Consider the following 26,517-nt stretch of genomic DNA (forward strand, 5'->3'; position numbering starts at 1 on the left):
GCCTCATAACTATAAGAACAAACTGATGGGGCACCTGGGTGGCTCAGTTGGTTAAGTGACTGCCTTTGATCCGAGAGTCCTGGGATTGAGTCCTGCATGGGGCTCTCTGCTCAGTGGTGAGTCTGCTTCCCTCTGACCAGGCCCCCATGCTTTCTCTCTCTCTCTCTCATAAACAGAATCTTTAAAAAAAAAAAAAAAAAAAAAAAAAAGAGGAACAAATTGAGGGCTGATGGAGGGAGATGAGTGGAGGATGGGATAGATGGGTGATGGGTATTAAGGAGGGCACTTGTTACGATAAGCACTGAGTATTTTATGTAAACGATGAACCGAATTCTACTCCTGAAACCAATACTGAACTGTAGGTCTACTAACTGGAATATAAGCTTAAAAAAAAGGGTGTGTGGGGGGGCACCTGGGTGGCTCAGCAGGTTAAGCCTCTGCCTTTTGTTCCAATCATGATCTCAGGGTCCTGGGATGGAGCCTCACATCGGGCTCTCTGCTCAACGTGGAGCCTGCTTCCCCCTCTCTCTCTGCCTGCCTCTCTGCCTGCTTGTGATCTCTCTGTCAAAAAATAAAAATCTAAAAAGAAAAATGGGTTTACTGATCATGGTTCAAAATGAGTGGTATGCAATTAAATGTGGCACAATGATGGGCTAGTTACTGCCCATTACTTATTATGAACATGAGTATTATTACTACATAATATTATGCCCATTATATGCTATGTGTTAAGGGGAAATATAGGATCCCCACATTTCCACTCAAATCTTCAGTAAGGAAAACTACAGGAGGAATACTTTCAGCTTCTCTCCATCCCTTCACTCTCTCCTCAGCTAAGGAAGGAGTGTCTTAAACTGAATGGTGAACTTTGGATACATAGTATCTTATGGTTTTTCCTTCTTCTGAAGATGTGCATTCTAATCAGCCCTCTACTACGTGGCAAGCATGGAGGCTGATTCTGCCCTTGTTTGGGGAGACCTGCTTTGTCCCAAACCAGGGCCCAGCCAGTGGTAGGGCAAGCTTGCCTAATTCAGGAGTTAAGTATGAGAAACTCCACTGGGGTCATATATCTGTGTCTTGTCTTCCCACACCATTTTTATTAGTAATAAAACTGAAATTTTATGTGTCTATGTTTGTTTCTCAATTAGTTCCAAAACAGAAAAGAAAAAATGATGTTACGTTTTGCCCTCCTAAGCAAAATTTGCAAGCTACAGTCAACATTGTAGGCTATACTCAGTAATTTATTTTACAAGTGGTTATGCTTTTTTTGACTTCAGAACATTCTACCTTCTATACTTTAGTCTCCATCATACGGTACCTAAGATTATACATACTCTATGCTCAGTATTTATTCTACTCACCCTATTCTCACTGGTTATTTACATAAGTAGTATGCACTAGGACATGTGGCGTAAGCACTCTCTAACACAATGAATGTAAGCCAAATGAGAGGGTTTTAAATTCCAGGCTTTGTAAAAACAAAGTAAAACAAACATGGATCATTTCCCTACCTTAATTCTGTGAATTCATAACTCTTCACATAAACCTATCATTGTAATTATAGATGTTAATCAGTGTATCTACCTTTGAACCCTCCTATTCCATGTTTAATACCATGTAATATTCCATTCCACAGGCAACCGTACCATAGATGAGTAACTAACCCTTGAACACCTAACCATAGGTGATCAATGACCTATGAAATAGAATAGGGTTTAAAGCATACCTGGGTCAGATTACCTCTAACTGAAGTGTGAACATGAAGACTGCTTCTGGTTAAATAGGGCAGAATGAACACATAAATATGTGTCCTGAAATTCCAAAATAAAAGCAGAATAATTTTTTTTTTTTTTCAAATGGCATTTACAGAGGTGATGAGAATGAGCAGGTAACAATTATCAAATTTTCAGACTTAAAAAGTACAAGTTTAGCAGACAGGAGAACAATGACACATAAAACAGTCTGGCTGGGGAAGGGCAGGGGTGGGGAAGGGAGGTGGAGGGAACACAGCTAGAAGCAGGAAAACTCCCCCTATCCATCTAAATACTTATGGAGAGCTGAAATCAACCATTACTCTCTGAAAGAGCAGGTCAGACCCTTCTGAAAATAGGAAGATTAGTTAAAAATCTTTATATGGGTAATTAGATCTTTTCCTCATCTAGTGTAGCTAAGCAGCTACTTTTCCTCCCAAATGGCAAAGACTAATGGCTTAATCTGCAAAGCCTGATTCAGAGAGTCTGTGGATTCTGGAGCACCAGGCATATTGAGGGAAAGTAGAAGGCTCCATACCAAAGAAGAAATATTAAGCAAAAGTCTACATGTTGAATAGTGAATTCTCCTAGCACTCCTATCCACTGCCATCTCACCCTGAAATCCCTACCCCCCAACTCAGCTATAAAAATAAAAACAGTGTCAGCCACCCAAGAAAAAGCCTTAAGAATTCTTTTATGGAAAAACTGATTACTCCCCTAAAAAACAGCATCTGATAAATGATCTCACTCAAATATAAATGGTCAAGTAATGCAGAAATTTGAGCAGCAAAACATTAAAAAAAAAAAAAAAGGAACTCAGGAAACAAAGACAATGCAAGAGAAAGAAGAAGAAGAAAAAAAGAATCCTCACAGAGATATTACTGCATCCATGAAACAAGAACAGAAACAGGATACTATATAAAAGGAACACTTAGAGAACACAAAATTTAAAGCTATAATAGCAAAAAATAAATAACATCAGATTTCTCAACACTGGATGTTAGAAGACCACACCAGTGTTCAAAATTCCAAAGGTTGACTGTTTCCAACCCAATCTAAAACCCTCTCTACCCAGCCAAACTATCAAGTATGAGGCTACAATAAAAATATCAGACATGCAAGAACCCCCCAAAATGCACCTTTCCACACATCCTGTCTTAGAAAGCCACTGGAAGGTGTACTCCATTAGGATGGAGTATATCTAAAAGTAAAGTATGGAATCCAGGAAAGAGGGAAGTGAACCCGAGAGAAGCAAAGAAATTGCCAAGATGATAGATGATAGCTAACCATGTGGCAAGCCTAAGAGCAATCAGTCTAGAATAAAACAGCAAAATTAATGGTTCCTGGAAAAAATGTCCATGGAAGGAATAAAACTGACAGATTATTCAACTGTTTGAACATTTAAAAGAGTCATACTTCCATAAGATAATGTGCATTGAATTAATGAAAGGCACAAAGAAAAAGAAATAGGAACAAAGATAACTTGTCTCCTTTGAAAATAAAAACCTAACCAAGAAAGGAAATGCAATCATTAAGTACTTGTTTCAGCTGTTAATATTTGCAGAATAATACTGTATATACTGAATACTGATTTAACAATGTAACTGCAGCCAAAAAATGGGACAGGGGAAGTGTGATAAGTACAGAAGTGAGAGAATTTTAAATAGAAGAGAGAATGTACTAAAACAACTTTTAAAAGATAGTTACATAAGCCCACTATTTAGAAATATAAAGGTAAATACCAAAAGAAACAAGTAAAGGATTTGAAGGTAACTATCTCTCAGAATGGAGAAGACTGTCCTTATAAGGGGAAAAAATTTTCAACTAATCCTAATGATATGTGTATTAATCTGACAAAAATATGTGATTAAAAAAACTTAAAAACCCAAGCCCCCCCAAAACCAAACAAACACAGTAAAAGTGTTAACGATGGGAGCAAAGAGGTGAAAAGGTACCATTTACAATACGGGCCATAGAAGACCAAAGCTGTGAGGAAAAAGGAATGGGAAGGAAACGAGTAAAAGAACTCCAGTTCTAGTTTACAAGCATTAAAAATCCTTACCCTAATTCTCCCTTTTTTGCTTCAGTTGTATGAATAATCATAACCAACCTTACAGTCAAAAGTGCCTATTTAATACACTTTAACCCTTTGTAAAAAAAAATGTTTCCATGAGGGTCAATACAGTTTATTTCAAGGTTTTAAGTTTTAAGCAGAACTTTGTTTTTCCTTTGTGTATAGCCCTAAACATTTCCAGTTAGTTTTCAGTAGTTTAACAAAACCCTAATTCAGCTGTTGCTTTTAAGTACTGTGAATTACAATTACACTTAACAATGATTACCACTGATAGAATTCCTATTTACCTCTAAATGAAGGCTTCCGATACATTTTCTCTAATGTTCACAAAGCTGGGAAAGGTATGGTATTTGTATCTTCATTGCAAAATTAAATTAAGATTTCAGAGGTGTTTTAATTAGTTTGTACCTTGCCACACAGAATTTGAACGCAATTGTGTTGAATTCACGTGCATGCTGTTTTCTCTTTACTACAATCTACCTAAAAGGAGTGCATTTATATATTCTCCTAGTCTGTGGGTTGTTCTTAGGATTCTTTTGTTGTATAGAAATCTAAAATTTTAGGGGCGCCTGGGTGGCTCAGTGAGTTGAGCATCTGCCTTTGGCTCGGGTGGTGATCCTGGGGTCCTAGGATTGAGACACATGTCTCTGGGCTCTCTGCTCAGCGGGGAGCCTACTTCTCCCTTGCACCCTCCCCCCATCTAAAATAAACAAACAAACAAATAAAACAAAAAAAGAAATTTTAAATTTTAATACACTACAATTTATCCATTTTCCTTTATGGTTTCTGTGTTTTGTCTTAAGAATGCTGTATCTTTAGGTCATAAAGTTATCCTCACTTTTTTTTTTCCCCTAAAAATGCTAACATTTTGTTTTCCATATTTATTCCTTATTTTTATTTTTTTATATGGATAAGCATTGTCCCAGCACTACTTATCAAATATTTTCATCCTTTATCCACTGATTTGTAATGCCTCTTTGATCATAAATCAAATTTCCATATATGTGTGGGTGAGTATGTTTCTTAACCTTTTTACCTTCCATAGGTCTACTTATTAGTCATTGAGTAAAAGATTAATATTCCAAATGACAACATTTTAAGAAAGCATTAACTATCAGGAGTAAGGAAAGAATCAAACTGGGACAGGGGAAGCAGATGTGGGATAGTAGCAACTAGACTTCTTTGAAAATCGCTTTATAGATATGACTTTTAGAACCGATTTCACATTGTATGAAACAAAATCTTGGAACAAAATCCTTAAGAATAAAATTAAATGGAACAAATAAAGCCAACTGTCGTTTGGGTTCTATTACAAGTATCTTTAAAATACAGTAAAGTTATATTTCTTGTGGGAAATACTCTTAAGAGACCAAAAGCAAAAATGAAGCAACCAACAAACCAAAAATCTTCAATTTTTGATAATTATATTGTTGGTGCACACACTGGCATTACTATTCTGAGACTATTGTGGTGTAAAGTGGTATAAAACAAGGTAATTATGCAGACATCCTTAGATGTGAAAGAAAGTGTGTAAAATTAAAGTGTGTAAGACTATGCCTGTAGTCTAGAATTAAAAGAAATATGAGTATAAACTCATAATGTATTTTATGTTTCAAATTTGAAATACCTATTTCCTTGTGAGGACCACTGAAATGTTTGAAAAGACAACCACCAAACCGGCCAACCCAGTAGCAATGAACACCCCTAGGGCCTAGATTTCCCACTAAAAAGAACACAGTCTTTCTGGAGATAGGGATTCTTCCAGATCTGAGCCAGGAAATACAAAGGTGAGCCTATTACATCTTAGTTTTCTTTCCTTTTGGTATGGTACAGCCATGTCAAAAGGATTTAAAAAGCTAACCTGAATGTTTTTTCTACTGGCCAAAAATAGATGAATAGGAGTATCAATAAAGATAATGCAATGAGTTGAATCATAATAAAAATATGTTTAAGTCCATGATACATGATGATTCTAAAAACAATAAACATCCTCACTGTCACTTCCGGAATAAACCAAGCTGCATCAGGAAGTATAGAATTTTTGGTTCTCTCACTCCTTTCGTCTTTTTTTGAGGATCTAGAGATTCTCCCACCCCAGCTCCCAGCACATGCATAGGGTTGTCCAGGCAGTGGAGGCACATAAGCTGGAGGCTCAGTGAGGGATTAAGGGTGGTGAGTGGTGCCCCACCAGTCCCTGGACTCTGGTGTGAAGAGACTGCTTCCCAGGGTGGGGGAAGGAGATGGCAATACAGAAGGAACAACGTGGGGAGGAGACTGAAATGTGATTTTTCTTCATTGTTTGAGCCTCTCGGTGACAAGCAAAGGCTGGCCACCGGTCTGACTCAGGCCCTTCCTCATACCTGCAAGTGATATGGACAAGTTGTTCTGCTGTGGAAGCCCATACCAGGCCAGGGAATTGCTTCATCCCAGAATATTTATTAGCACAGGGCCTATGCCAGAGACTTTTTTCCCTAAGTGACTCCGACTGTGGAGGGAGATGTTCATTTTGGTGCCTCTGCAGACCAAGTAGAATTAGCCTATTTTTGTTTTTCTTTTTTTCCCCCCATATCATATGATTTTATTTATGTGAAAGGTTCAAAAAAGAGAGAAAGATCAGTGTTTGGATAGGGCTGGGGGTGGGAAAAGAAAGTGACCGTAAATGGGCATGAGGTTTCCTTTTAGGGTGATGGAAATTAAATTACAACAGGAGGCAGGAGTGAAGGGGAACCCAGGAATCAGGATGTGATGAGTCAGGTTAGCAAGAGGGTAAGGAACTTTGGTCTGGGTTCTAAGGGAGAGGATGAAGGGAGGATACAGTTTTCAGTTTCACCAAACACAGCAGAACAGCATCATCAGGAAAGTTCTCACACGTGAGTGTGCTCTGCCCTTTCTACACTAAACCTAGACACTTGGTTTCACTGCATTTATATGCTTTGTCATTTTGTGAGCTCAAATCAATTCACAAGACCTGTGCCCACTTAAAAGGGGAGCATCTATTAGAGATCTGGGCCAGTGAGTTTTTGTGTTTATGTTTCTTTTTCTTTTAATACCTTTGTCAGGATATCATCCATATACCATAAAATTCACATCTTTAAGTGACAGTTCAACATATTTATAAAGGATTTAGTGTACTGTATCACCATCACATATCAGCCTGATTGTAATGTCTCTCCCTCTGTGATGTTGTCACCCACCAATGATCATTGCCTTGATCCATCAATTCCTTGGGGGCTGCAAAATGGTGATATGCTATCATTCCTTCTTGTTTTGCATTATCTGGAATACTTCTACAAAGAGAAACATCCCCTCTTCAACTACTTAAGAGATCCTGAGATACGGTTCATAGAAAAAGGCGAGATAAATGCTCAAGTCCCAATTATATTAAGAAAATGCTGTGGGGTTTTTTTTTGTTGTTGTTAAAAGATTTTATTTATTTATTTGTCAGAGAGATAGAGAGAATACAGACAGCCAGAGTGGCAGGCAAGGCAGAGGGAGAAGCAGGCTCCCCGCAGAGCAAGGAGCCCCATATGGGACTCGATCCCAGGACGCTGGAATCATGACCTGAGCCGAACGCAGCTGCTTAACCGACTGGGCCACCCAGGCATCCCAAGAAAATGCCGTTTTTAAGGAGTGGTAGGAGAAAGATGTTGTGCTGCTTATGTTTAGAAATTCCCAGATAAGGGGTGCCTGGGTGGTTCAGGTGGTTAAGCAACTGCCTTCGGATGAGGTCATGATCCCAGGGTTCTTCTCCCTCTCCCTCTGCTGCTCCCCCTGCTTGTGCTCTGTGTCAATTAAGTACATAAAATCTTAAAAAAAAAAAAAAAGGAAAGAAAAGAAAAGTAAAACTTGAAGACAAGGTCATTTAAAAAAAAATTCCCAGATGACATGACATTGCATTAGCTATATAAAATCATGGGGTGGGGAGAAATGGTGTAGAGGAACAACATTACAATGTAGAGTAATGAGTTCATTGCAGTTCATTGTACTACTCTTTTCTACTTCATAATTCTTCATAATAAAAGCTTTTTAAAAGATAAGTATCTAAAATACATAAAGAATCTCTAAAAAAAATCAGTAAATGACCCAGAGAAAAATGGACCCAAAGACATGAAGAGGTAATTCATGTACTAAATGCTTAACATCACTGTAACTGGGGAAAGGTAAATTTAAATCAATAAATATCATTTCATATCCAACAGACTGCGAGAAATTATAGAGTTTAGCAATGATAAGTGTTGGTAAAAATATGAAAAAACAAGAATTCATGTATTACTAGTGAAAATATAAAATAGTATAACCAGTTTGGAGGGCAATTCTGCAATACCTAACAAAGTCACATATGCACGTTCTTTAAGACCCAGCAATTCCACTTTGTAGGTCTATAACCCACAGATGTACTCATAAATATGGACAACACATGTGTAAGGCCATTCATTGCTGTATTTCATAAGAGCAAAAAATTAGAAAAAAACTAAATGTCTACCAACAGAACAGATAAACTGATATATTTACACAAAATTATATTTATAAAATAGAAAGTTATGGTGACATGAAACATTCATAAGCAACTTTATTCAAAATAGCCAAAAACTGGAAACAACCCAAAGGACATTGAATAGAAGGGTTAAACAATCTGTGGAACATCCACACCATGGAATTATAATTAGCGAAAAAGAGGATCAAACTAATGAGACATGCAACAACTTGGATAAATCTCAAGGAAATTACGCTGAGTGAAAAAAAGTTAAGTATTATAGATTCCATTTATATAATGTTCTTGAAATGACAAAATTATAGAGATGGAAAACAGATAAGTGGTAGTAAAGCAAGGCCAAGAAACGTACCTATTTCATGAGATTCTTGGTTAGGACTAGATGAAATAATTTGTGCATATCATAGAGCCCAGTACAAAAGAATAGTGTTCCATATTGGTAGGCTGCTATTATTACTCTATTCCACTCCATCTGTAGATAGATCAAGACTACCCAATAATTTAACAAAATGGAATTAAAGTACAACTTTATGGGTAGGTCTTTTTAGTGCCCTTAATAATCAGGATATACAGAAATCATGGGTTTTAAATACTTTAAAGAAGTCTCAACTACGAATAACTGAAAACTATAATAGTCTATTACTAAAAAGTACTTTTTTCTATTTCTTTGAAGGGTAATACCTGCCATTTAATAGTCACTACTTCTATTTCTCTGGGTTATTTTCTTACGACTACAATTTGTACCCAATGTGCTTTTGACTTATAAAACTTAAAGTCACAAATGCTTTGACAGAATCTGAAGAAACTTTTCAAATTAACTCATAATTTAACCATGTAACCAGTCATGATTATACTTGGGACTTTTTTTTTTTTTTAATTCTGTGAATACACACATGTGAAATTCTAACTTAAAGCAAAGAAGAAATAATAAATTACCCAGGGGTGGGGGCTGCTTAAATGACTGACAGTAATGTCACAAATGATTTCTTCTATCAATTTTACCTTGGGCGGGGGGTAGAGTGGTTTTAGGCAAGTTACCAGTGGATTTTAATTAGTATTTTAGTTAAGGCAGTCTAAATCAAGGAATGGCAACTATGACCTATGATTTATATCTGGCCAGCAGCTTGTTTTTGGTAAGGCTGTGAATGTGTGAAAAGATTCTCACCTTTTTTGGGGGGGGACAGGGGTTGTGGGCAGCAAAGCAAAGTTTATTGAGCAATAGGAAAGTTTATTAGATGGAATATGAAGCTCCCAAAGAGGGAGGGGACCCAAGAGGGTTACTCAATTCTTACATTTTTATAAAGAAATTTTAAAAAATTTTTAAAGAGAAGAAGGAAGAAGTAAAATATGTGGTAGAGACATATGTGACACCCAAACCCCAAAACATTTACTTACTATCCAGCCCATTCAAAAAAAAACAAAAACAAAAACAAAAACAAAAACAAAAACAACAACTTGCTTATCAAGGTCTAGATTAGTAAAGAAAAATGTATTGTTTCTGAAACACTGGAGTAGACATATAACATACACATAAAATACACATAACATAAAGATAAGCAAAGATTTATTAGGTAAGTAGTTTTCAAAATTTTACTCTTTCGAGTAGTTTCTTCTCTCCTGGGTATCTCTCAGGCTCATCACCCATTAACCAAGAGAACAATCAATAATGATAAGTTACTAGGAGAAACTCTCTGAAATGCTCTTAGGAATGTGAACAGCAAAAAAGCTGTCATCTAAAAAATGAAATTATCCTTAAGGATGTCTAAGCCCTGAAAAGTTGAGATTTGAATTTGGCCAGAAACTTCTTTCTGGGGCTATGAAGTCACCTGCTCCTTTTTATGAACTTAGGAAAGTCAGCAAGAGCTATTCACTAATATTCAGAATGGGCCACTATAATTTGATTTATTAACATCATGAAAAGTATAGGCATTTTTGTTAAAACACGTAATTCCTTTAAAAATCCCTTATATGTAAAATTATACACTAAAAATGACAGGCTTCCAAAAAAATCTATGTAACTTAATCAGAGACCATACAGACTGTAATACAGACTGTAACTGTTCCATCAGACAGCATACATAACATTCAGAGTGGCTGGCTACTATCTCTAAGGGATACTAAAAATATACAAAAGTAACAAAATGGAATTGCCGGCTCGTGGGTGTTGAGAAAACACAGATTGTAATGGACTTCTGTACTGGGGATACAGAAGGAAACGCAACCTGCAACGCGCTAAGAGCTATGCAAGGCTGGGATGTACCTCTCTTGGAAAAATGAAGCCTAGGTAGAGGCACTCATTTTTAATTTTCTTAATATGGAGTTGAAAGGGCCCTTGCATGTGGAATGCGAAGCTAAAGGCTTTGTGCCTCCTTATTAAAGATTTTTAAAATTCTTTTCTCACTATCCCAGTCCTCTTTAGCAAGGAAAAATTAAAAAAGAATCCGGACAACTTCCATGTAGTACTGACATCATTCCCGGCATGAGCAATCATTGCTGAGCTAACTGGTATTAGAGAAACATGTGTAGCATAGAAGACTGTACAACAAAACTGTATTACTGAGGACAGAAGAAATAATTTTATCTAGATTACCTGTCCTGATTTTTCTTGTAAGATTTTGATACAGATTCTCTATGTCATAGCTCTTTTTGTATATAAATTTTATGAATCTTACCAATCAATAAATGAAGAGAGAAATGTACATGAAAGCCTTCCACAAGCACTCATCTACATAATTTAGACATCTGTGTTACTATTCATGTCCAATTTGCACCCAAAGGGGATTTTTTTTTGAGGTGGGGGTTATAAAATAAAGTTTGAATTTATTTTTTAATATGATAAAAATACACATAACATAAATTTACATTATATTGGCTCAACAAAGCCATCTGGATTAAAGGAACATGGTATCCTACCATATTTGGGTATGTTTGTTAAGAAAATATCACTAATACAAAAGGTTTGCCAAGGAAGCTCTACACATAGGTCACCTACGTACGTATCCTCACTTTTAAAACTTGCAGAGGGACAGGACAGCAGTTTACAAGCAGTGGGGTTTTGCATTTCTTCTTTCTACCCGGCATACAGTAATGAGCATCTTTCAAAACAATAGGCAAACTAAGGTCATCTGGGCAGTCTACAATGCATTTAGTAATGAAATGGTGTGCACCAAGACCCAAGAGAAACTGCACTGTGCTCATCACCAGCACATAATACCGAGCAATGGCATAATCCTCACTTGCACTGTCACTGAACCATAACCTAACGTTGCTTATCTTCTGGAGAGTAATCAAAGAAAATAAATTCAAGAGGCTATAAATATTAAAGGCGGTGAGGATGGAGGCAATATTTACTACTATTCTTTCAGAGTCCTTTCCTTATAAGCTGATTTTTCTCTGAATTGAATATGCATTTTTGAGGGTCAATAATCTCCTAGGTACTAACAACAGAAGAATATGGATGCCCAGATTAAGTGCTTCATGAGTCTTAATTTTTTTTAAATCTGTGTGAAACCTGTCAAGTCGTAAACTAGAATAAACAGAGAAATGCTGGGAGATCCGGACTCCAATTACCTTTACCCAAATTATATAGTAGTTACTCTTTTCTAGTAAACAGAGAAGTAAAAGTCTTAAAAATTAACAGTTCCTAGGGGTAGTCCACAGACCAGAACCCAGCTGTTCAATTAATCACATAATTCCTTTTCTTCATTTTGGTGGGAAAACACCAGCTGTGGGGGAAAATTATATAACTAAATATGGCTACTCAAGCGATACTTTAATAAAGTAAACATCTCACCGTCATAAAGTAAAATCTGGATAGTTTTCATCTTTAGAAAGTTTTTTCTTATTCGTGAAATCTATTTTGAATTTTCTCCCTCTTTCAACTCTTCCTTTCTCCTCTTCCCTGTCACCATTCTCTCTACTACATTACTGCTGGAGCCATATTAAAAAACAATACAAAACAAAAAAGTAAGTTGAAGATCAGACATAGCAGTTATTCACATGTTAATATAAATTTTTTAAAAAGTTTCATAATTTAAAGCTGAAAACACCTTATCTTACAGATCGGAACACTGTGAGAGGTTAAGAACCTTGGTGAGTTGAGCACAGATTTCAGGGTTTTGATTCATAGAGCTCAAAATTTACCCCATTACACCACACAGACACTATTAAGCCCTTCTAATCCTAACAGCAGTAATGAAAAAAATTCTTTGAATTTCAAAGGGAGCGAAAATATAGGTAAATCAAAAGATTGTTTATGTTCCACTTTGGACTTACATGTTTAAGTTTATAAATTACATTTAATGAGCAAAGGCAATGCACACACACACACACACAAATCCAAGCTATTGTGAACCAAATGTATTAGGAATTCAAAGATTTCTAAAAAAAAACAAAGTTAAAAATTAATAAGAACTCTAAATAGTGTTTTTAACTTAAAGGTATTTCAAGACAAGAACATTTCCAACATTTACCTATGAATTATCACTGGTGATTTTTTTTTTTTTAATATAAGAAGCAGCAAACGTCATCTGTATAAACTAAGCCCTTACTGTCATGTATCTTTAAGTTTCCCAACTGTTTAACTTCTGGAAACTATTTGCCAATATCCAATCCCTTTAATTTAATAAGACTGAGGAAAAAAGTACACCTTGTTTGTAAAGGCTCTTCTTGCAAACTGTTAACAACAGGATTTTCTAAGAATGCCATTTACTTACAAAGTCACTGGTGTTATCTCTTCTTCCAACTCTGCATTTCCTTTCTTGTACAACTTTCCAAAATTATGTTTATTAATCCAATGAATCCAAAAACAACCAATATTGACTGTACCTCAAATATACATGTATGATGGAATAGATACTATTAGAACAGATATCAATATAATAGATATCTTCTAAATAATAATAGATATGAATGCCATACGGCATACATAAAGTAGATGTGAGGGCATCCCAGACAGAGAGAGGAGCAAGAGTATAGACACGGAGAGTGTTTAACTCTAAGAAATATAAATTATCAATAATGAGTCTGAATAGACTTCAACTAGCAGATAAGGATTCAGAACTATAAATCCCTGGAAGTTGTATGCACATATATAAAGTGTGTATTATTATTATTATTAAACAGACTCATATAGTTTTACAAGTCTTACATCCGCAATGCTATTGTATATCTAAATCTCAGTTAAATGGGACCTAGTATACATTAAAGTGGACTCTGACTAGGTAGACCTATGAACTAGGAAGCAATTCAAATAAAACATCTTCCTAGAATCCCATATATACTTCCTAATCCTAAGGAAGTCCAGGGATCTGTCAAGGGCTCAGAAGTCTCTCCTTTACATAAATATCATCAAAGCATTTAAACCAGTGTTTCTCAAACTTTTGCATTCACCAGAATCTTCCGAATGGCTTCTCAAAACACAGAATACTAAGCTTGACCGCCAGTTTTTGACCCAACAGATCCAGAGAAGGGCCTGCTAATTTGCATTTCTAACAAGTTCAATGATGAACAATATTTTGAAAACCTCTAATCTAAACCTAAATCTTTGCTCTTAAATATCATAAACTTTACTTATGCCTAACTTGAAATATGCTGTTTTTCCAATTTGTAAATTTTTAGGGTCCTCAGGCTTCAAATAAATTTCCAAGGGAGCCGAGGACCACTTCATCATCTAAAGCATCTCTGCCTCTGCTTGGAGCTCTCCAAGGTTCTGACAGCCTCCAAGCCTAGCAGTTCTCAATTGTATACCTAGAGATCACAGATGCAGATAAAACTAGGACTCTTTTTTTTTTTTTTTTTTACTGTTTAAAGATTTTATTTATTTATTTATTTATTTATTTGACACAGAGAGAAAGAGATCACAAATAGGCAGAGAGGCAGAGAGAAAGGAGGAAACAGGCTCCCCACTGAGCAGGGAGCCCGATGTGGGGCTCGATCCCAGGACCCTGAGATCATGACCTGAGCCAAAGGCAGAGGCTTAACCCACTGAGCCACCCAGGCGTCCCTTCCTCTCTTTTTTAAAAAGATTTGTTTACATAGAGAGAGAGAAGAGAGCACGTGCACAAGATTGGGGGGGGGGACAAGCAGAACGAGAAGAAGAGAAAGAGAAGCAGACTCCCTGCTAAGCACAGAGCCCAATGCAGTGGCTCAAATTTAGGACCAGGAGATCATGACCTGATCTGAAAACAAGAGTTGGAAGCCCAACAGACTGAGCCATCCAAGGGCCACTAGCCAGGACTCTTGCCTTCCATATGCCAAGATTTCCTATAATTATAAAGCTTGGCCAGACCTTACTTACATTCCCTACCCAATATATAAAAAAAGTGAAGTGCAGAAGAGTCCAGGACCACTTCTACAAGATCACATACTGATCCAAGTCTCTCTACTAAAACAAACAAACAAACAAAAACCAAAACCCTTCAGGTTTATACTGTAATAAGGATTATTAAACAAACAAAGAAAAAAAAGGATTATTTTTAGTTTTTTGGCTAACTAGCCAACTAACTACATCCCTCTTCTACTCTGAAGAATCACATTTTATGTAAATGACAAGTATTACTGGCCAAAATTAGTAGCAAAGATGACAACTATGGGAACCTCAAAAACATGAGAACGGGTAAGTGGATTCTTTGAATCATTCAGGGAGAGATTTGTATCATTAGGGAGGGGCTATAGCCTAACAATATTAGATGGGACCTAAAGGATGTAACAGTGATGTTAAAAAAAAAAACAAAAAAACAAGTGTATAAAGATAATCATCCTTTTATTCAACCTCTAATTATGTTTTTTCTTGGTCTTCTCTCTTCTCCTCCATCAGACTCTCCCTTGTTTTCTAACAGTGACTGGGCAAAGGATGGTAACAATTCTGGAGATAAAAATGTTAATGGCTCCTAAATGAGTAAAAAAAATGACATAACCTCACTCATAATAAGAATTCCAATTTAAAAACTATACTAAGAGAAATTAAAGTCTGGATTTTGGTAAATAATGATGTGCCAATATTGGTTTCTTAGGTTTGACACAGTAAAGTGTAATGTAATTATTAGAGAAAACTGAAACCTGACAAGAGGTATAAAGGAATACTCCACTCTCTTTCCAACTTTTCTATAAATCTAAAATTTTTCCAAAATGAAAGTTTTACTTAAAAAGAATAATATGATGAGGTCCATTATCTCTCACCAGACTGGAAAAATTTAAAAATTCAAAAGTAGTTTTTCATCAGGCTGTGAGGAACTAAGCACTATCATACATTGTTAGTGTAAGTGCAAAATGGTGCAACTCCTATAGACAGCAATTTGGCAATTTCTGTAAGAAACATAGAGTTTTACCTTTATGAAATTCTGTATATTCACAGTTATTCACTTAAACCCTATCTGTAATAACAAAGGACTGGAAACAATCCAAGTTCCCTTCTACAGGAAACTGGTTAACAGTCTGGCACATCCAAATACAAAGGACTATTATGCACCAGTAAAAAAGAAATGAGAACACATTTTACTTGCTAATACGGAATCATTTCCAGACTATACTCCTACCCCCCCCAAAAGGTAAAGTGCCAGAAAGTACATATAGTATACTGACTTCTGTGTAAAAGGGGGTATAAAAATATAAATTCCTATGTGTCCGAATTCGCACAACAAAACCCTAAAAGAACACATACCCTAATAAAAGTGGTTTCTTATAAGGAGAGGGTGACTAAAGGCTATTTTTCATATACTTTTTTATTCTGAAATCATCTGAATGCATTACCTACTAGAAATAAAATATTAATTTGTAAAAAGAATTTTGTCTTAAAAAAATTCTGGGTCAGTGATCTCTATGTACTACCTGAGATTCTTCTCTACTGTCTGTTCAGATTACATATATTTCTCATTTACTTTCAATGAATCATTCAATAAATACAGAATGAAGGGAAAAGCCTCACTTAGACATCTGGGTACAGGCAGTATCTGAGTTTAACCAGTACAAACTAATTCTACAATTTCATATTACGTGCAAAAATATATGTTATTAGTATCTCATAGTATAAAATAATTAATAAGCAGGTCATAAAATGGGATGGCTGGGTGGCTCAGTTGGTTAAGCATCTGATTTGGGCTCAGGTCATGATCTCAGGATCAAGCCCCGCATCAGACTCCTCTGGAACTCCCCTGACCCCTGCTCATGTGCATGTTCTCCTTCTCAAATAAATAAATAAATAAAATCTTTGAAAAGACTATATCTCCACAGCCCACTAAATAGTCAGAAGCACGAGAAATTAAATAGCAGTATTTTTACAATAATTTGTTTTAATATCAGCAAAGCACTGAATGCACTAGGAAATAAACTCAGTACAGTTATCAGAAAGTTCTGAAATAGGAATTTTAATAGTTCTAAAAAATTCCAAACATATAAAACATAAATTGGAGGGCAACAAATAATTTCCTTTACTAGAAAGACTCTTTACTGAAGACTCCACCAAATGTTCTTTTCAAAAACCAGCCCTACTAGAGATAGATTTCACTTAAAAACATACACTTCAGATTTCAAAACATATTAGAAAACTATAATAATCTAATCAGCACACAAACATAAAGATAGATATACAGACCAAAGGGAGCAGAGACACACAAAATAAACCCTATGCAGATGATCAAAAAGGGTGCCATGAGAAAGGATAGTCTCTTCAACAAATGGTGCTGAGAAAACTGGAAATTCATATGCAAAAAAAAAATTAAGATGATATGTTTTCTTATATTATATACAAATATTAACTAAAAATGAATTAAAGACCTAAACATAAGACCTGTTAACTATAAAACTACTAGAAAAAAACAAATAGGAAAGCCTTCACGATGCTAGGTTTAGCTATGATTTCTTGCAGATGATACCAAAAGCAGGGGCAACAAAAGCAAAAATAGACAAATGGGACTGCATCAAACTTAAAAACTTCTGTAGAGCAAAAGTAACAATCAACAGTGAAAATGCAACCAATGGAATGGGAGAAAATACTTGTAAACCATATATCTGATAAGGAGTTAAAACCAGAATATATCAAGAACTCCTAAACTCAAGAACAAAAACCCAATTAAAAAAAAATTGCAAAGGACCTGAAGAGACCTTTTTCTGAAGAAGATATATAAATAGCATATATATATATATATATATATAATATATGTGTAAATATTATATATATATATATATATATATATCATGCATATGAAAAGATGTTCAACATCACTAGTCACCAGGCAATTACAAATCAAAACCACTATGAGATACCACCTCACCATCATTAGGATGGCCACTATACTGCCCACCCCCATCACACTTATTGGTGTGAATGTGGAGAAATTGGAACCTTATACATTATTGGTAAGATAACAAAAGAGTGCAGCTGTTGTGTAAAATGGGGGGGGTGTTCTTCAAAAATTAAAAATACAACTACTAAGTGATCCAGCAGTCACTCTTCCAGGTATATATCCAAAAAAAGGGAAAACAGCATCTCTAAGTGGTATGTGAAGACCCATGTTCACTGCAATATTATTTACAACAGCCAAGAGGCAGAAGCAACCTAAATGTCCATCAACAGATGAATGGATAAGCAAAGGGTGATACATACATACAATGGAATGTTACTCAGTTTTAAAAAAGAATGAAATCTTGTCACATGATGCAACACTGATGAACCTGAAGGACATTACGTCAAGTGAAATAAGCCAGTCACAAAGACAAATACACACAAGTCCACTTAGATGAGCTAACTAAAGTAGTCAAAGTCACAGAAACAAAAACAGTGTTGCCAGGGGTTGAGGGGAGGGTATAACAGGGAGTTGATCAATGGGTATACTTTCAGTAAAGCAAAATGAAAAGCTTCTAAAGATTTGTTGTACAACAATGTGCATATAGTTAACAATACTGCCATATAGACTTACAAATTAAGAGAAAATATTTGTTATTTTTTTTATCACAATAAAAGAATAATAACAACACCCCATTTTAACCTGAATTGAGCCATAAGGAAACAGGTAAACCCAAACTGAGAAACATTTTACAAAATAACAGGCCTGTACTCAAAAATGTCAGTGGTATGAGCACAAAAAGCCTTAGGAATAGCTTGAAGAAACATGACAACTGAATGCAGTGCACCATCTGAAGTAAATTAAGTTTTATGGAAAAAACGAGTAGCTTTTGAAAAAATTAATAAACTATTACTCTTTGTAAAGTCTAAAATCCTGTTTCTCCTTGAAGTGCAAATTATATTTTACTAATGAAATTACTAATTTCCTAATATTTAAACACACAAATTAATATTTTACTAATAACAGAACCACAAATAATCTGGGTCTAAAACTCCTTGCTAATCAAAGAAATTTATATGGTGGATAGGGAGACACAAAAAAAGCTAAAGGTGCCATCACTCAGGGCAGTGTGGTGTCACTGAAGAATCTTCCATGGAGATGCTAGTTGCTAGGTGAATATCCTGAAAGCCTATTTCTGGTAACTCCTATTAACAAAATCAGGTGTGCTGGGTTACATCACAGTATCTTCTTTGTGTGGCCCTGCAGGAGAGTTCTAAACACTTCAGTGCTGAGAAACATGCACTGAAATATGCACCTTAAAACCAATCTTCACTTTTCTGCTTTTCTCTATTAATTGTATCATGCCAAAAATATGCACTATTATGCATCAGACTTACCTCTTACTGTAGTATTTGTTTTCTCTTGAATTTCTTTAGCTATGGTCTTTAATTTGTGATACTGTATTTTACTCAGTCACCCCAATTTTTAAATTTTTTAATAGTGGGCATAAATAAATGCATAAAGACCTCAAAGGGACTCTCTTTGTACTATGATTTCTTTTTCACCTTTCTAGCCAGACCATGAAATGATTATTTTGCTTTTTCCCAAAACACCTGGCATTACTTTAATGCTTTCTGAGTTTTGGGTTTCCTCCTTCCTGTATTAGTAGCCACCCAGGTAATGCTCTACCATTTCAGCCTTTACACCCACACTCACAGCTTTACCTGAGAATAGGAGGCTCAGGTTAATCCCGAGAACAGAGATCCTTAGAGCCAGTTGATATGAATGTGGGTTGCCCTTAGGGTCTATCTAGCCTGGCTCACTATACCTGTTATCATGCCTCCAAGTCACCCCAAAAGAGATTTTCTAGTTTGACCTGGAATGTGTTCTCCAAAAATCCAATACACTCTGATTCTGTACTCATAGCACTTTTTCTAATAATTTAAATGTGTGATTCATTTCATGAGATCTGTGCTCAATTTAACTGTTTAATACACACCTCCTAACATTTTTACAAAAAGTGATGTTCCTAGAATGCACCCTTTTCACCAAGGAGTTTTACCGTATAAACAAAGCAATACTCTTCATTTGGGATCTTTTCCCACTCTTACCAATCAAAACATGTTTGTCCCATCAGGATAAAGGGTTAATTATTACCATTTTTGTTAATGAGAACAGCAAAGGATATTGCAAGGATAATGAGACTGAAGTTAGATGTTAGGCCAGCATCTACCTCACTCCTGCTGAAAACCTAGTGGGATATACAGGTCCACTTTACACTGAGTAAGTGGAATTTTTCTTTTCCCAATGTTGACCTGACGAAGGTTAGTTTTATCCGACTAAGAAGCCATGTGTACTAAGTGCATAGTAATAGAACACAAAGACTGGCACTTTCCCAGGGCTTTATTATCTTTGCTGCAGATACAAATAGCAGAAGTCAATCTCCTTTTAGTAAGTTCCTCTCCGTGCCTGGCAGATAACAAGAAGGTTGCCACTTCCCACCTATCTGTCCTCCTGAACTCTCCTTTTTTTCAGCCAAGAAGCAGCTGAGATGGTAGACTGATCTGTATTTGTAGGTATAATGCAGTGAGAAGAGGAAGAGACTCTTCCTTTCAAAACAAGATAATGAGTCCGATTTTCAAGAACCATTTAGCTGAATTCAAAACTAGACATAAATTAGCTTCAGAACACTAGGAAACAATACTGAAACAGTATCTCAAGTGCCTTCATGTTCTAAATTCTGAGATACTTAATGTTAACTGTAAAATTTCATCATATTAAATAAAAGGGATAATGAAGGTCAAAATAAAGAACTTATTACAATGTAAACAAAGTCATCTCCTCAAGGAGGAAAGTTTGGGTTCTGAATTTGATGAAGTTCTTAAGTTCCAAAAGGAATGAAGGAATTTTAACATCTGACATAAAGCACCTAAAGTAAATTTGTTTTAAGTTTAAGTAAAATGGAGACAGTGTCTTATGGATGTGCCATCCAACTGACGAGTATGAAGAATTAGCCAAATGAGGAACAGTTTGAGTATCCTAGGTCATCAGACTATATGGCTTTAAGATGCTTCCAACCTGGAAAGAATACCCCAGTGTATTCTGATTAAAGAAGTTCCTCAGACTACCAATACGGGTGACTATGGAGACCTAGTACTGAAAGAGGAAGGAACAATGTTCTCCCATCCATACCAAGACCAGAATCATTCCACTCTCAGCTCCTTCTTGGTATATATGTGTTCTGTCCTAAAATGTCCTAAAATGACACTCTTGTAAATAACAGAGCTCACTTTTTATTTCCAACTTGGATCTACACAGGTCCTTGATTTCACTGTATATACCAGTAATTTCATTGTTGTATTTGGTTCTGTGTACAATTTTGAGCCCTACAAGATCCATGTCTCAAAAATGCGATGGTATATATAATCTTTAATCATCCATTCAGTCACTCATTTATTTATTCAGCAAATATTAAACTGCATACCTAACCACATGGTAGATACTACGGAGCAGTGAAATTAAAAGGAAAAAAGTGTCCCTGTTCTCAATGACTGTTATAGCCTAGTGAAACAATACAGGGCAAACAAGCACAACTGAAGACGGTTAATCCCAAGATGAGGGTGTGTTGCACATGACATAGAAGAGCTTGAGGTAAACAGTTTACTTAGAGAAGGCTGCTAAATATAATCCTGGAGAGGAGACACAGAGAACAAGTTATATAGTACCAAGTGGAGGATAGAAGTAAAGGGGTATGCGAAGGCATGGAGGTACGAGAAAATATGGCATAAGTCAGAGTGTCGTAAGGAGCACATTATTTTGTAGCTGAAAGTGCAAAGGGTTAGAGGAATTGGAAAAAACAATGTATTGAGGCTGCATTCTGGGACTGTATGGTGAATGAGGCGAAATTCTGCTGCTGAGAAGCTTACCATCTAGAGAAAGAAACAGACCTTTACTTTCAACAGCTCATTTCAGTAAGGCTGGTGTCCTAGTGGAAGAACCCACAGGGAACTGTGGCTGGAGAGGCACAAAGAAGAAAAGCCTTAAAATACAACACTAAAATTTTATCTGATAGACAACAGATTCTCTAAATGGATAAGAATCACATTAGTGGCAACGTGGACCAATAAAGAAGCTTCTGCCAAAGCCCAGGCAAACAATGTGATGGACCCGAAGTAGGCCATCCTACTGTGGCAATTATGTCTTCTTCTAGCCAGGCAAATGGGGTACTTTCAAATCTATCATGCAAAAAACAAAATGAAAAAGCCAGAGCAGTATTTTCTGGAATTCCTTATACTTAAGGACCCAGAAAGAAGTTACGTCAAAAAATGTTTAAAAGCCCTTCCTTGAGGGGTGCCTGGCTGGCTCAGCTGGAAGAGCATGTGACCCTTGATCACAGGTTTGTGAGTTCAAGCCCTACACTGGGTATAGAGATTACGAAAAGTAAATAAATAAACTTTAGGGAAAAAAGGCCTTCCTTGAAAAAAAAATCTCAATGATAACATGAATTTAAATTTTAGTTCAGACAAGTTTAAGGCCAGTAATAGGCATAAAGATAAGCAAACTGTGGAATATCAATTTGATAGAATTAACAGGCACTGAAAATGACAACCACAAACTACACTAAACATCTAAGAAATTTAAAATATACAAAGAAAAAACAGTAAAAATCTGTATGTGCAGGAGGCTATTATACATAGTATGTGAATACATATGTTGACAGACTAAAAGAAAAAAATGAAAGTTAAAATAATGTTCTATTATTTTTTTCCATCTTCTACAGTAACAGAATGAAATGAAATTTAAAAGCCAACCCAAGATTAATATTTATTGTATCTAATGGGCCTAACCTAGGTGGGCTACACCCAATTTCTTTGTTCTTGGTTTTCTAGGATGGTTTTTATATATGGCCTTAATGTCCAGCTACACTATTACTAAATACAAAACAACAATAAACACATACTTTGGCTTGAAAAATCCTTAAAATTCCTATTATGAACAGCTATCTCCCTTCCAATACAAAGGAAAAGGCAAATTCAAATAAACTAAAGGGGTCAAAGAATACAGAGGAAACAAATCACATAAATAATTTCTGCATATGTCTCTTGACTGCTTCAGAGTCAGGTCTCTGGAAAATGGTTCTGATACCTAAGAGACTTTTTAAAAGGCATTTTTTAAAAATTTAGTCAACAAACATACTATTTATTATGTATCTATAAATCATGCACTTTACTCTAAATATACAAAGAGAAAATAAAACACTGTCCCTGCCCCCAGGAGCTCATGGTTTAAAAGGAAAGAATGGTTACAAACAATTGCAATTAAGTAGGGTGAGTCCTCTAACAGAGGTATGTACAAAGATACTGAAATGAGTAAAAAACAGAGGTCAATGAGAAAAGTCAGGGTAAGCTTCTTAGGGGAGTTAGGTACTAAATGAGTTACAGGAGGCGAAAGATGACTTGAATAGCATGTGCGAGGAAGTGTGAAACACGAAACAATCAGGGAAATGTGGGTAATTTTATGTTAGTTCCTATGGTAAAGAGAGTGAGGGGAAGAACAACAGGAAATGAGGTTAATGGAGTAGACAGGGGAAAATAAAATCACAAAGGGTCTTATATTCAAAGTAGAGAATTTGGCCATTACTCAATTCTGTCAAATATAAACTGCCGTAAGTTAAAAGGTGAACCATGAACTTATGTACTATAAGAAAGAAAAAAAAAAAAAAGCTTTCTGCTGGTGTCTCTTAAGAAGTTTAATAGAATACTCCCACACAAAGACAGACTAACAAGCGATAACAACTTCAGCTTAAGGTAAAGAAATAAACCAGCTATACAGAATGGAACAGCAAGGAACTTCATTTCTCAACTTGCCCTTAGGTGAAAGGAGGAGGGAAAACTCTCTCCCTGAGAACTGAACTCTAGGCAGGTCTGTAGCCTGAACTAAAGCTACTACAAGTGTAGTCTAAAAACAAACAAAATAAACAGCAAAAACTTTAACGTGTTGAAGTGTCCCTAGATGCTTGGCAGAAACAAATACAGATTTTCTTTAGATAAACTAGACCTGAATCCAGAACAATAGCAATTTAATATGCAATTTCATTTCAAAACTGGTCAATAAAAAATATGCATCTTAGAACTGATAAAAAACAGTAGGTCTTATAGTCTTAAATCTGGAGAGGTTTCATAATTACCTGAGGAACTTTTAAAAAATACTTATTACCAGGCCACATACCTCAAACAGGTAGGCCTTAAGCAGAGCCCTGGAATCTCTATTTTAACAAGCTACCCAGGGCTTTTTCTTACACAATCAGACAAGACATCAAAACATTAGAACCATCCCCTGAAAACTCCTACTGTAGACAATAAAGAATAGTATGACTTTAAGCCAGAGAATAATTAGATCAGAGGGACACTTTAAGAAGGCCACTGTGGTGCCAGTAGACTTTGTGGAGAAGATAACAATAGAAGAGGTAAAGGCGATGGAGGAGTTGTAAACAAATAATAAAATTTAGTGAAATAGTTTTAAAGCAAGAGATTGTGATTAAATATAACAATAGGGAGAAAAATAAGAGTAGCAGGGAGGCAGAAATAGAATTTTATAAAAATCAGATGAAGGTAGAGGGGTATATTTTAATTCTAAAAACTTTCTGAGGATTTGACCCTAATCAGCATTATAGCCACTAGACCTTTATAATAAATCTGAGTACACTAATCCAACTTTTAGATGTAAAGTAATAAGGTGTAGTAAGTGCTACACAAAATTCTGTACTAAATATCAAATGTTCCAAATGCAACTAACACTCAAAATGATTTCCAAGTTCAGATGTAAGCACAGAGAGAGTTTATCCTTAATGTTTTACATTTCTATGAATTAATATATACACACTGAAAAATTAAAATCTCTTTGAGCATAAAAGAGAATTTTCACTGGCTGATAAATTTAAATTACAAACAGAAAACAATGAATCAACAAACTTACGCTGAATATGAATGAACTGCTTTGGCTGTTTAAACTCTCCTTTGTACAAGCGATTGTAATAGTTGACGTTGCTCTCTGCCTCAGGAACTGGAATGACCATGCTCTCTTTTTTTTCTCTAAACACTTGCTGTGCTGAAATAGCTCGCTGTAAGTGATGTTCCTGGAAAATGTAAAGTAGGCAACATAAGTCGTTTTAATAATGTTAATTCAATGCATAATTCTACTTGAAATTTTTTTTAATAACTTCAAGGTGACTTAAGAATTAATTATAAACAGTTTCTTTGCCATAGAACTATAGAAAGCACTGCCATTGATAACACTTGTGCTCATCCTGGTATCACCTTAGATGTTTGTAATTTTATTAAGCAGAATTTTCTTTAAAGATTATACACATATTCACAAACTAAAACTTAACATCTCAATTAAAAGAAAATTGATTCCTTGTTTGCTAAATTAACAGAGGTGTTTATCACCAATACCAGCATATGGGAAAATATGCAAATGACAATGTCACAGGTTTTCATTATCTTCTGCAAGTACACACCTGAAACTTCAAAAGTACAAAATATGAATAACTCAAAAAAAAGAAAAAACTTACATTCAACAGACATTACTATTACAGCAAGAAATATATATATGTTTTTTAAAGATTTTATTTATTTGACAGAGAGAGACACAGTGAGAGAGGGAACACAGGTCAGAGATTAGGAGAGGGAGGGAGAAGCAGGCTTCCTGCTGAGCAGGGTGCCTGATGTGGGGCTTGATCCCAGGACCCGGACGGAGATCATGACCTGAGCCCAAGGGAGATAAGCTTAACAACTGAGCCACCCAGGCGCCCCAGCAAGAAATATTTTTGAACTAAGGTTAAACAAAAGTTCCTATAAAATACATCCTGATTCTAGTAACTTTCCATTCTCTTCACCACTTAATACCTACTTTCTCCCTTGGCCCACAAGGGACCATGCTCAACAAAGTAGTTTTACTTTGTAGAAGGCAAATTAGGTCACGTTACTCCGCAATAGATCCCCTTCATACTCAGATTAAAGATTAAAATTATCACAGACTAATATAAGACCTTATTTCTCTCTGACCTTATCTTCTACCTCTCCCTACCCTCCTTTATTGTAGCCACACTGCCTTTCCTCCAGGTTCTTAAACATCCAAAAGGATTGCTTTTGAAATTCCTTCAAGTCTCATCTGATCACCGAGAGGCCTTTTGTGGTTTCTTTATCTAGAAGAGTACTGGCTAAGAATTTATCAGATCATTCTTTCAATACATTTCAGAGCACCCAGTAGACACCAGATACTAAGAGTGAATGACAGACTCTGCTATTAAGGAACTTAGCTAGTAGAAGATACCTAAGTATACAATCAGGTTTGGGCTTGACAGACTTGTCTCTTCTTAATTAGTCAAACCACTGTTTAAGGAGGATAGAGAAAGATACCCAAAGAAAGTAAAATCTAAACTAAAACTTTCAGCATCAGGGCACCTGGGTAGCTCAGCCAGTAGAGCGTCCTGATCTTAGGGTACTGGGACCTCGTCCCACATCAGGCTCTCTGTTCAGCATCAAGTCTGCTTCTCCCTTTCCTTCTCTGACCCCTCTCCTTCTATGATCACTTTTGCTTTCTCTCAAATAAATAAAAAAAATCTTTAAAACTTTCAGGATTGATAGAGATTTAGATTTAGCAAGGCAAAGACCAAAAAAGAAAAAAAGAATCCAGGCAGAGAAAATAAAATGTCCAAAACAGACAAAAGCTCAGAGACATTCAAAAAAGGCAAGCAACTGAGATAAAAGACAGGTGGATGGGTGCTAGCTTATATTTGAATTTTTCTACTTTCAATACCAGAAGAAATGTTTTTCTTCATAGGATAGGACCCCAAGTTGGAGCACTAAATACACTTCCTCATATAAATATTACTATCATTAGTAAGAGTCTTCAGTA

At 35.8% G+C, this 26,517-nt stretch overlaps 1 protein-coding gene across 4 annotated transcripts in view; it reads right to left on the reverse strand.

Moving 5' to 3' along the window:
• EPC2 (enhancer of polycomb homolog 2) overlaps positions 1–26,517 on the reverse strand; it is a 110,787-nt gene that overhangs the window by 40,742 nt on the left and 43,528 nt on the right. For 3 of the 4 annotated variants that reach the window (XM_032856098.1, XM_032856099.1, XM_032856097.1), the window contains exon 2: positions 24,574–24,733. In XM_032856098.1, the coding sequence (XP_032711989.1) occupies positions 24,574–24,733 (160 nt within the window). Of the gene's footprint in view, positions 1–12,110; positions 12,231–24,573; positions 24,734–26,517 lie in introns of those variants that run through there. The other variant, XM_032856100.1, reaches the window with a different exon arrangement.

This window comes from Lontra canadensis, unplaced genomic scaffold (assembly GCF_010015895.1).
Source record: "Lontra canadensis isolate GAN:19392208 unplaced genomic scaffold, GSC_riverotter_1.0 scaffold11, whole genome shotgun sequence".
In the NCBI taxonomy this organism is placed as follows: domain Eukaryota; kingdom Metazoa; phylum Chordata; class Mammalia; order Carnivora; family Mustelidae; genus Lontra; species Lontra canadensis.